General features: G+C 48.7%; 1 protein-coding gene across 1 annotated transcript in view; it reads right to left on the bottom strand.

Annotated features, from left to right (window-relative positions):
- Positions 1-7,267, bottom strand: part of LOC141130166 (uncharacterized) — a 108,821-nt gene extending 101,554 nt beyond the window's left edge. Inside the window, exon 1 of the mRNA XM_073618112.1 lies at positions 7,183-7,267. Within this exon, the coding sequence (XP_073474213.1) occupies positions 7,183-7,255 (73 nt within the window). The 5' untranslated portion in view covers positions 7,256-7,267. The remainder of the gene's footprint in view (positions 1-7,182) is intronic.
- Positions 7,268-13,226: the final 5,959 nt, after the last annotated feature.

The raw sequence follows: 13,226 nt of genomic DNA, 5'->3' as shown, positions 1-13,226 counted from the left end.
GTGGGATGGATGGATGGATAGACACTGGGTGAGATGGATGGATGGATATACACTGGAATGGATGGATAGATGGATGGATGGATAGACACTGGATGGGATGGATGGATAGACACTGGGTGGGATGGATGGATAGACACTAGGTGGGGTGGATGGATATACACTGGGTGGGATGGATGGATGGATAGACGCTGGGTGGGATGGATGGATAGACGCTGGGTGGGATGGATGGATATACACTGGGTGGGATGGATGGATGGATAGATACTGGGTTGGATGGATGGGTGGATAGACACTGGGTGGGATGGATGGATAGACACTGGGTGGGATGGATGGATAGACACTGGGTGGGATGGATGGATGGATTGACACTGGGTGGGATGGATGGATAGTCACTGGGTGGGATGGATTGATATGCACCGGGTGGGATGGATGGATGGATATGAACTGGGATAGATGGATGGATAGACACTGGGTGGGATGGATGGATAGACACTGGATGGGATGGATGAATGGATGGATAGACACTGGGTGGGATGGATGGATAGACACTGGATGGATGGATGGATAGACACTGAGTGGGATGGATGGATAGACACTGGGTGGGATGGATGGACACTGGGTGGGATGGATGAATGGATAGACACCGGGTGGGATGGATGGATGGATGGATAGACACTGGTTGGGTTGGATGGATAGACACTGGGTGGGATGGATGGATGGATGGATGAATAGACACTGGGTGGGATTGATGGATGGATAGACACTGGGTGGGATGGATAGATAGACACTGGGTGGGATGGATGGATAGACACTGGGTGGGATGGGTGGATGGATAGACACTGGGTGGGATGGATGGATAGACACTGGGTGGGATGGATGGATATACACTGGGTGGGATGGATGGATAGACATTGGGTGGGATGGATGGATAGACACTGGGTGGGATGGATGGATAGACACTGGGTGGGATGGATGGATGGATAGACACTGGGTGGGATGGATGGATAGACACTGGGTGGGATGGATGGATGGATAGACACTGGGTGGGATGGATGGATAGACACTGAGTGGGATGGATGGATAGACACTGGGTGGGATGGATGGACACTGGGTGGGATGGATGAATGGATAGACACCGGGTGGGATGGATGGATGGATGGATAGACACTGGTTGGGTTGGATGGATAGACACTGGGTGGGATGGATGGATGGATGGATGAATAGACACTGGGTGGGATTGATGGATGGATAGACACTGGGTGGGATGGATAGATAGACACTGGGTGGGATGGATGGATAGACACTGGGTGGGATGGGTGGATGGATAGACACTGGGTGGGATGGATGGATAGACATTGGGTGGGATGGATGGATAGACACTGGGTGGGATGGATGGATAGACACTGGGTGGGATGGATGGATGGATAGACACTGGGTGGGATGGATGGATAGACACTGGGTGGGATGGATGGATGGATAGACACTGGGTGGGATGGATGGATAGACACTGTGTGGGATGGATGGATAGACACTGGGTGGGATGGATGGACACTGGGTGGGATGGATGAATGGATAGACACCGGGTGGGATGGATGGATGGATGGATAGACACTGGTTGGGTTGGATGGATAGACACTGGGTGGGATGGATGGATGGATGGATGAATAGACACTGGGTGGGATTGATGGATGGATAGACACTGGGTGGGATGGATAGATAGACACTGGGTGGGATGGATGGATAGACACTGGGTGGGATGGATGGATGGATGGATAGACACTGGGGGGATGGATATACACTGGGTGGGATGGATGGATAGACACTGGGTGGGATGGATGGATAGACACTGGGTGGGATGGATGGATAGACACTGGGTGGGATGGATGGATAGACACTGGGTGGGATGGATGGATAGACACTGGGTGGGATGGATGGATGGATGGATGGACACTGGGTGGGATGGATGGATAGACACTGGGTGGGATGGATGGATGGACACTGGGTGGGATGGATGGATGGATAGACACTGGGTGGGATGGATGGATGGATGGATGGACACTGGGTGGGTGGGAGAGATAGACGGAGAGAGAGATATACACTGGGTGAGATGGACACACGCAGATCAGTGATGAGGACTTACATATCTGTTAATGAGGCTCTGTCTTGCAGGCTGCAGTCCATGGCTAGTGACAGGCAGCTGTCCTGACACCTCCTCTGCCTCCTTCCTTTCATACACTGGCTGGGAAGGACGTCTTATCTTGTTCTCATCTCCGTGCATATTCAGTCACACAAGGCTGGTCTCCTTATTTCTGCAGGATGGATGGATGGATAGACACTGGGTGGGATGGATGAATGGATGGATGAACACTGGGTGGGATGGATGGATGAACACTGGGTGGGATGGATGGATGGGGAGGCTTCACAACATGGGCTGTGTGTTTAACAAATGACTCCACTGACACTGCCAAACCGAGACACAGCAACACCAGTGGAGATAATAGAAGCATTGACGATCGGCACTTGTTAAACACTCAGCCCATGTGAAGCCCCCCATCCATCCATCCATCCTGTAGAAATAAGGAGCTCAGCCTTGTGTGATTGTCAATGCTTCTATTATCTCCACTGGTGTTGCTGTGTCTCGGTTTGGAAGTGGAAACATTCCCCTTTGCCCCCCTCCTGTGGATTTTCAACTACTTGTTTCTCTTTGAAGTTGAAGGCAGAGGAGGAGTCCGCTCCTCCGCTCGGGCGCACTGGTCTGACCCAGGGAAAACTGGAAGTGACAGACTACTAACTAGTCTGTCACTCAAAGCACACGGCCATAGTAATACACTATGGGCACCGGGCAGATGCCGATCAGCATTTTGCTTTCTGCCACAAGGCGGGTTAAAACCCCGCAAATGAAGCGCCTCATCTGCAATCTTGTGATTACATAGACGTGGCACTTCCCATAGTGCACTGTGCCCGGCGCCCGAACACAGTGCACTTAAGAACTTTTTTCAATTTTTTTTTTTTAAAGGGGCATTTAACATTTTTTTCTTTTTTTTTTTAAGTGCCTGGAGGGGGGGCGCCCCCGGGCACCCCTATGGACGGGCCGCCACTGGTTGTTATCCTGTTACTACCTCCACACCCCTGGATTCTCAACCCCCAAAAAAATAACCCCCAGCACTCAGACCCCTCTACACCCCAGATATCCCCCCAGCACTCTGATCCCTCTACACCCCAGATATCCCCCCGCACTGTGATCCCTCTACACCACAGATATCCCCCCAGCACTCTGACCCCTCTACACCACAGATATCCCCCCAGCACTCTGACCCCTCTACACCACAGATATCCCTCCAGCACTCTGACCCCTCTACACCACAGATATCCCCCCAGCACTCTGACCCCTCTACACCACAGATATCCCTCCAGCACTCTGACCCCTCTACATGCTAGATATTCCCCTCAGCACTGTTACCATATACCATAAGATACCTCTTATATTGTGACCCCACTACATCCCTTATACCCCCTACACTGTGGCCTCTCTACATCCCTGATACCTCTAGCACTATAGCCACCCAAGATACCCCAAGCATTGCTATTCCCTATACACCCCAGATCCCCCTCAGTATTGTTTTCCCCCCATACACCCTTGATATCCCCCAGCACCATTATTCCATCCATGTAGTACCCCCGTTTCCAGTGGAGATACAGTGCATGAAAACTTTTGGCTATGTGCCCACCTCCAGCACTGGACTCATCTATACCAATCAAGCAGGCAGAAGGAGGGGCGGAGGAGGGAGCATCCCTCCGGGCATTCCAAGCCCTTCGGTATAAACAGTGCTGGACAGCTGGGCTCACCATGACACCATCCACAGCCTACCCCACAGCCTTCGAGTCCCGAGCATTCAAGCTGCATGGGCCGGGGTCAGAGCATCACTGGCACTCCGGCCATTTCCCTCCTTGCTGGCTGTGAAATAATAGGTATCGTTCTGCACTGCTGCCAGCCTGCCTCCCCTGTGTATCCATCACTCTCAGTGCCATCATGGGGCAGCGTGGGCTCAGGGAGCAGCTTCTTTGGGGAAAGTGCAGGGGCCCCCCATGCAGCTGGGGCCCCTGGGCAGTGCTCAGGTGTGCCCTCATTAAGATGGCCCTGATACATTGTAACAATATTAGTAATTTTTTATGAACAGATCAAAGCATCCTACAACCAACCCATCACTGATCAGACCCCCAACCCATCCTACACCCAACCCATCACTGATCAGACCCCCACCCCATCCTACACCCAACCCCAACCCATCACTGATCAGACCCCCAACCCATCCTACACCCAACCCATCACTGATCAGACCCCCAACCCATCCTACACCCAACCCATCACCGATCAGACCCCCAACCCATCCTACACCCAACCCATCACTGATCAGACCCCCAACCCATCCTACACCCAACCCATCACTGATCAGACCCCCAACCCATCCTACACCCAACCCATCACTGATCAGACCCCCAACCCATCCTACACCCAACCCATCACTGATCAGACCCCCAACCCAGCTGTGCAATAAATATGTCTACTCCTTCTGTCCTCCTAATGCTCTGTGCTTTCTTTCAGTGTTAATGTAATCAATTATTAATGATTCCGGTGATGATTTTATGAATGAATGGCACCCAAATGCCCTTCACACATTTTGTAGGGTTGGGATAAGAGGAGTTTTGTTGTCAGAGGTCCATCATAGATTGGGGAGACCGGACAAACCCTTCTCCAGGGAAGGAACCTTCATAGATGCACAACTACCAACAATAAAATGGATGTTTCTGTAGCGGCCCATTTCTGCAGCAGAGGACACAATGATCTCAGGATCATATCACTGATGAGGAACTTCAAATCACAGAAAAAGAGGCTGGTGGAATGACAATCTATAAACAAATCCCAAACTCCAGACTGTGGTCTGAACAGGGACAGAGATTTTGTTTGATGCTCTGGTTCTAAAGAGGACCAGAAGTTCCATTGTAAAGTCCGTACACACGATCGGACTTTTGACAACAAACATGTAAATTAGCTGTTTTGGAGCAACATCCGATCGTGTGTACGCTCCATTGGACAAACTTTTTCTGTTTCCATCGGACTTTTGTTGGCTGTGCAAAAGCACAAACTTCCGGCAACAAAAGTCCGATGGAGCAAAGTCCGATCGTGTGTACACAAAAGCATTGGACTTTTGTACAAACTACAGTACGCAGCCGGGAGAATGTTTCTCGCGCTGGCTGCAATAGGAAAAACACATTTTCCTACTGCGGGGGGTGCGAGAGGGAATTCCCCCGCAGGGTACCCCCCTCCCCCAAAGCACCCACCCCCCATGTTGAGTGCATGCGGCCTGGTATGGCTCAGAAGGGGGGGCGCTCGCTCTTCCCCACCCCCTTTCCTGACTGGCCGGGCTGTGTGCTCGTATAAGGGTCTGGTATTGATTTTGAATCCATACCAGATCTAAGGGCCTGGTATGCCCCTGGAGGGGAACCCATGCCGGTTTTTTATTTAAAATTTGGCATGGAGTTCCCCCTCAAGATTTATACCAAACACAGTGCCTGGCATTGGCGGGGATCCAAGTCGGATCCCCACACCAGTGTGAACCCGGCTCGCAAGGTGTCAATCTCGCCGATAAAAGTGGCGAGATAAACACAATATCAGACAACAATAAAGAAGTTGACCAAAGGGTGGTGGTAAAGAGCTGAAAAACCACGTGATTTGGTGAAAGTTGGCTGAAAAAGTCCTGCTGTCTGTATGCAATACAAACTTATGGCCAACGCCCTTTGTACAAAAATCCAAGGGAAAGTTTTAAAAAGTCCTATCGTGTGTATGGGGCTTTACAAACAGCTAGCAATCTGCAATGTCTGCTCTGCAATAAAATGCCTTTGGAGTGATGTCATCACGTGCTGGCCAATGATGATAGTTTCCTTTGGAGTGATGTCATCACACGCTGGCCAATGATGATGGTTTATTTAAACTCCAAACTTTCTATTTGCTATAAAATACTTCCCCAGGCTGGTTCAGTTATATAGAATATTCTCCATGGTTACAGCCGTGATATACAACCCAGATCAATAAAAGTATACAATGTACAGTGGGGACGGAAAGTATTCAGACCCCCTTAAATTTTTCACTCTTTGATATATTGCAGCCATTTGCTAAAATCATTTAAGTTCATTTTTTTCCACATTAATGTCCAGAGATGCTCAATTGGGATTAATTAGAATTAAGGCCAAAAAGTTCTATCTTGGTCTCATCAGACCAGAGAATCTTATTTCTCACCATCTTGGAGTCCTTCAGGTGTTTTTTAGCAAACTCCATGCGGGCTTTCATGTGTCTTGCACTGAGGAGAGGCTTCCGTCGGGCCACTCTGCCATAAAGCCCCGACTGGTGGAGGGCTGCAGTGATGGTTGACTTTCTACAACTTTCTCCCATCTCCCGACTGCATCTCCGGAGCTCAGCCACAGTGATCTTTGAGTTCTTCTTTACCTCTCTCACCAAGGCTCTTCTCCCCTGATAGCTCAGTTTGGCCAGATGGCCAGCTCTAGGAAGGGTTCTTGTCATCCCAAACATCTTCCATTTAAGGATTGTGGAGGCCACTGTGCTCTTAGGAACCTTAAGTGCAGCAGAATTTTTTTTGTAACCTTGGCCAGATCTGTGCCTTGCCACAATTCTGTCTCTAAGCTCTTCAGGCAGTTCCTTTGACCTCATGATTCTCATTTGCTCTGACATGCACTGTGAGCTGTAAGGTCTTATATAGACAGGTGTGTGGCTTTCCTAATCAAGTCCAATCAGTATAATCAAACACAGCTGGACTCAAATGAAGATGTAGAACCATCTCAAGGATGATCAGAAGAAATGGACAGCACCTGAGTTAAATATATGAGTGTCACAGCAAAAGGTCTGAATACTTAGGACCATGTGATATTTCAGTTTTTCTTTTTTAATAAATCTGCAAAAATGACAACAATTCTGTGTTTTTCTGTCAATATGGGGTGCTGTGTGTACATTAATGAGGAAACAAATTAACTTAAATGATTTTAGCAAATGGCTGCAATGTAACAAAGAGTGAAAAATATAAGGGGGTCTGAATACTTTCCGTCCCCACTGTATATAAGATTGGACAACCCCTTCAGAATCCTAGGAAAGCCCGGAATGTCTATACTCACCAGAAGAGGCTTGGAGGAGGACACAGAGCAGGAGAAGATGAGTCTGGGATCTCATGGTGAATGGGGCTCTCATGCAGCAAATTACACATATAGAGAATGTATAGAGAGGAAACTATGTGGTTAGGTCATTTCTGGGGGACGAGTCTAAAGGACAACCACAAGTCACACCTAGAGGTGGCAGAATATCACTCTACCCCTTTCTATGCCAATTATAGAGAGACAAGACATTTACACCATCATACAACAGCTACAAAAAGATTTCACTTCTCTCCCTGAGATGAATTCTAACAACACTCGATTCAATAGAAATTTGACTATTTCTCCCACTGACACCAATGATGGGGCTCTATTCCTCCCTTTGACACCAATGATGGGACACTATTCCTCCCTTTGACACCAATGATGGGACACTATTCCTCCCACTGACACCAATGATGGGGCACTATTCCTCCCACTGACACCAATGATGGGGCACTATTGATCTTTTATTGAAAAGAATCAAGCAACCAATTTTATACAAAAGAAAAAACAAAACTTCAACAGAAATCCAAGGAATACACATCCATGTTCAGAATGTTTACAATATATATATAATCCACTACGAACACATTTTTAGAAAACTATTTACATAAAGCAGCAGAGAGGACCTAAGAGGCACAACCCATCACCTATGTATGCAGCCATTTATCAAAAATGAATCCAAATAATAATAATCTAGGGTGATAAGAGACAGACAGCCACACCCGGGAAAGAGACTCCTGGCAGTCAGGGAGGCTTGAAACCCCTTCACGCCTTTAACCAAGCCCCCTGACTCCGCTTGTCTCTCTCGAGTACCCGAATCTTCTCCACCTCATGCAGAATGTCATACACCACCACCTGAACAGGAAGGATTTTATGCCGAATGCTGACCTGACACTGTGCGTTCCAAGTGAAATAACGGACTACTAGGCTAACTAAAAAAAGTGTATCCAAACAAAAAACCCCACCAGTATTGAATGCTCCGTACACCCACTCAGCATAACCCAGCCTGGAGAGGAAAGGAACACAGAGGGCCCGCCCCACCTGTTTGTACACCTCTATGTTAAAAGGGCAATGAAGCAGAAAATGGTCCATAGTCTCCTCCTCACCTGCACACTCATCCCGAGGACAGCTACGATCCATCCCACTGCGGAATTTCAAATTGCCCCTAACATAGAGCCTCCCATGGAAGCACAACCAGGCCAGATCCCTGAATTTAGGGGGTACTCTGTCCAAATTATTAAGTCTTAACCCTGCCCTCAAAACTGGGCCTGGGCAATCCCTTAAGGCCAGTGGGTCATGAAAGACTTCACTCAAGACTCGACTCATAAGGACTTTCCTCGGAACCGATCTGAGATCTTCAGCCGACAATCGCCACTGCCGTAGTAACTTCAGGCACGGAGCGTCATAGGCTGGTAGTTGACCACGATGACCCCTGAGATTCTTCACTTGGCCACCTTCTTCCCAAAGTCGTAGAAAAGGCCTAAACCAAGATCTAAATATGCCTACCCATCCAGAAGGTTCCACTGCAAGCATATTACCAATATTAAACTTGAGAAAAAGCAGTGAAAAGAAAAGAACTGGGTTGACCATACCTAAGCCACCCTCCCTCCTGGATAGATAGGTGACATTCCTCTTGATGGGGTTCAGTCTGTTCCCCCACAACATCTGGAAGAACACACTACTGACCCTAGCATAGAGAGACACTGGCAAGATGCAGACAAAGCTGACATACAAGAAGATTGGAATCAGGTAAGTCTTTATCAGATCAACCCTTTCCCTCATAGATAACTTCCATCTCTTCCAGCTGACCACCTTAATATTGGCAATTTCCAGTCTGCCTTCCCAGTTTTTGAGGCCATAATCGCCGGGTCCAAATTCAATGCCTAGAATCTTAATTCTTTCCTGGGGCACTGGAAAGGTGTCCGGGAGATCAAAACCCTCACCTTCCTTTCCCATCCAGAAAACTTCAGTCTTTTCCTGATTGATCTTGGAGCCTGATGCTTCAGAATACTGTGATGTCAGAGAGACCACCTCCTCTGCTTCATCCGCCCCAGTGACAATCACCGACACATCGTCCGCATAGGCAACAACCCTCAAAGGCGGCTCACCCGGGAGCCCCACTGGCACCCCACACAACATGCTGCTCTCTAGCCTCCTGATGAAGGGGTCGATTGCAAACACATAGAGCAGGGGACTCAGGGGACAACCCTGGCGCAGCCCAGAGCCAACCTCAAAGGACTGCCCAAACCAACCATTAACAAGAGGAAAGCTTTCTGCCCCCTTATACAAGACTTTTAACCAATCGATAAAACCACCCGGCAGACCGTACTTACTAAGGAGCAACCACAGGTACTCATGGTTAACACGATCAAAAGCTTTTGCCTGATCCAATGTCAGCAAATACTTTCCCCAGCCTGCAGCCCTGCACCACTCCAAGGCCTCCCGGACAGCTAAAACTGCTGTGAAGGTGCACCTACCCCGGACCGAACAGTGCTGATGGCGAGAAAGCAAAGACTCTGCTACTGACGATAGGCGCCAGAAAATGATCTTTGCCAGTATCTTTCTATCGACATTAAGAAGGCTGATGGGGCGCCAATTCTCAATCATCGAAGGATCTTTACCCTTTGAAAGAAGAATCACAGCTGAGTGCCTCATGGAAGGGGGAAGTATCCCCTCAGCAAGGCAACTGTTAAAAACCTCTACCAAATATGGGGCCAGAATAGATTTAAAAGCTTTGTAAAACTCAGCCGTCAAGCCATCCGGTCCAGGTGACTTTTTGATGGCAAGCTGTTCAATTGCCCTCATCACCTCTTCAACTGTGATCTCCTCTGTCAAATTCATCAATGGGACATCTTCATCATTTAGACCTGGAGTAGAGTCCAAAAAGCTTTCCATCTTGTCACGGTCAAGCTCTTTCCTCCCAAGAAGGTCAGCATAAAAGGACCTCACGACCTCCAGAATCCCTGACCTGGACTTTGTCAAGGAACCTGTACTGTCCTTAAGGCCAACGACCGTTTTAACAGCTACACCTTGTTTGCAGTTCTGGTAAGGGTCAGGCGAGTGGTACTTCCCATAGTCCCTCTCTAGAACCAAAGAGGCATGCCGGTCATATTGACACTTCCTGAGAAGGAGTTTCACTTCGGAGATTGCCCCAGGATCTCCTCCTCTCGAGACAAGAATATCCAGCTTCCTCCGTAAACGTTGGTAGGTCATGTATTTATTAAACTGTTTTCTATTGGCTAGGCCCCTGAAGAATCCAGCGATCCTCTTTTTGGTCAGCTCCCACCACTCAGCCTTGCTGCTACAAAAGTCCAGGATGGTCACCTGTGCCTGAAAGAATTCCTCAAAGGATTGTCTAACATGTTCTTCCTTGAGTAGAGTTGAATTCAATCTCCAGATGCCCTTGCCCCTCTGAGTGGCATCTGAAGCATTCAGGACCACAGATAGCATACAGTGATCAGAGAACTCTACTGCCTGCACCACTGGGGGTGAGAAAGCAGAGGTCTCCTTAAAAAAAAAAACAATCTATTCTTCTCTGACGAAAGGTGAACCCAGTGTCATCCGGGAGGTGCTTAATGTGCACATCCACAAGACCAGCATCCCTAACCATACTATTTAAAAAAACGCTATCATATCCCAGCCTGTCCTTGAAGTCCTTCCTGTCCTTGGGCCTAGTTACTGTATTAAAGTCATCTCCAAAGACCACTTGCCAGGATGTAAAAAGAAATGGCTTGATCCTTGTAAAAAGGCATTTCCTGTCCCACTTTGTGTGCGGCCCATAAACATTAATTAGGAGCAGGTCCTGCCCTCCCACAAGGACGTCTAAGACCATACATCTCCCAATCTCCACCTCAATAACCCGCCGGACAGTTACCATGCCGGTTTTAAACAACACCGCCACACCGCCGTAAGGCTCGGCCGCAAGAGACCAGAAAGATGGACCATACCTCCGCTCTCTCTTGGCCATATGAATATCTGCCAAGGAGGTGAGCCTAGTCTCTTGCAAAAATAAAATTTCAGCATCTAATTGGCTGAACAAAATAAGGCCATAGAACGAGCTCTTACTGACTTAATGCTGGCGACATTTATTGTCAACACTTTTAACGGAGGGGGAACCGCCATTTGGGTTATAGGTGGATTGCTTCTTAGATCCCCTCTGCTGCTCATCACCAGAAGCCTCTCTCTTTCTTGAGGCCGCCTCAAACTCCATTTCGGAATCAGAACTTCGCTCCGAAGAAGCTCCAGATGAAGAAATATCCCAATTAGAGGACCTATAACGGTTGGAGACAGGCACTGGAGCCCGTTCTGTCCTCACCGCCTGCTTCTTCCGCTTCCCAACCTTCCTTCTCTCCTCCAGGTACTGCAGGTCAGCTTCAGAGATGCCCTCGTCTCTTACTTTTTTCTGTGAAGTCTTTCCACAAGACTTCTTTACAGAGGAAGAAACAATCTTTTTAGTACATGTTACCACTCCTGGTGGGGGGGGTGCTCTCTTTGAGTCAGACTTAGGAGGGGTAGACTCCTGGGGGGGAACTGACTCGGGGGGCACAGACTTGGAAGGTTCTGACACAAGAGGAGGGGATACAGTAGGCTGGGGGGACACAGAGACAGATACAGAAGGAATACTTACAGACACAGGAGGGGTGGCCACAGGAACTGGAGAGGGATCCTGAACAGGACCAGGGAGTCGGTCACTGCAGAGGAGGACGGTACACCAGGGGCATCACCCTCCATCCTGTCCAGCCTTGACAAGTCATCTAGTACCCCTTCGCCATATTGTGCCAGGCTTCAGGACATCTGCTATAGGGGTGGCCAAGGCGCAGGCACAGGTTGCACCTGATCATCTCGGTGCAGTCCTTGGCCATAATTCTTTAACCAGACCTCTAAATCTTGAGCAGGAATACTCTCATTAGTGAGAAGAATTGTGATTTTTTTCACTGTAGACCTTTGTGAAACCGCAACTGGGGCCAGACCTTCCCATTCGGGTCTTGACCTGCACCGAGCCTCATATCACTCCCAGAACAAGTCAAGACCCTCTGGCCTGGTGAAACTAATAGTACATTCCCGGCTCCCAGCAACATGTATTAGGGCATACAGATCGATTGCCCCAAAACCCATCTCCAAAATCATGTCCACCACTGCACGCCGTGCTGGAGGGATTGCACCACCTTCCCATTTAAGAATCACTATATTTCGTCTCGGACCCCCAGCAGAAGCCAGAGACCCAAGACCAGATCCCGGGGTGCTCAAAGTGGTAGGCCGCAGGGGGAAAACCCTCTTGGGGGCGGAGCTACCAGGAGCAGAGCGTACCACCTGAGCAAATGTAGGTTTATCAGGGCCAAGGCCCCACACTGATGTCACATTAGTCTGTACATTACAATTATTATTATTATTATCTGCTGGAATGGAGTTGTTAGGACTGTCCATCACACTTGTACTGGGATGATTTTTATCAGTCACACAAACATTCACATTCCCATCAGGAATAGTCACAGTTTCTGATGTAATACCAGCTGTCTCCTGAAGCTGTGCTGTAGAGTCCTCAGCAGCTGTGGGGCAAACAACTTTAGACTCAGCTAAAGGGAGGTTAATTGGTTCTGCTGAATCTTGTAGTTCCTCTGCAGGAATGTCATTTTTTAAATGCATTTTTTGCTGCACTGCAGCATCAGCAGGTACAGCATTGCTACACATAGGACTAGCAGCCTGATTGTCACTGGGCACATTGTCAGTATCAGTCACAGTGTTCACAAAAACAGTTTTATGCACCACATGAGGCTTGACAGGCTTTACCTTGTCAGGCACATTATCTGTTATGTCCTCTTCATGAAACACCAACTGATCACCCCGCATAGAAGACTCCATTGCCTGGATGGCCCTGAGCATGCCTCCTGAGTCCTGGGAAGGCATGGGGCTGCTTACCTCTCCCTGAGGGGGCAGGGGGTCTGAACTGGGGGTCTCCTCCTCCACCCCCATTTTTGTCATCCTGGCAAACCTTCTGTCATTGCAGAATTTTTCCTTAAAGGGCC

This window comes from Aquarana catesbeiana, linkage group LG02 (genome assembly GCF_042186555.1).
Source record: "Aquarana catesbeiana isolate 2022-GZ linkage group LG02, ASM4218655v1, whole genome shotgun sequence".
NCBI classification, from domain to species: Eukaryota; Metazoa; Chordata; class Amphibia; order Anura; family Ranidae; genus Aquarana; species Aquarana catesbeiana.
The sequence above is the reverse complement of the archived record's forward strand: the minus strand, read 5'-3'. Positions and strand labels throughout refer to the sequence as shown.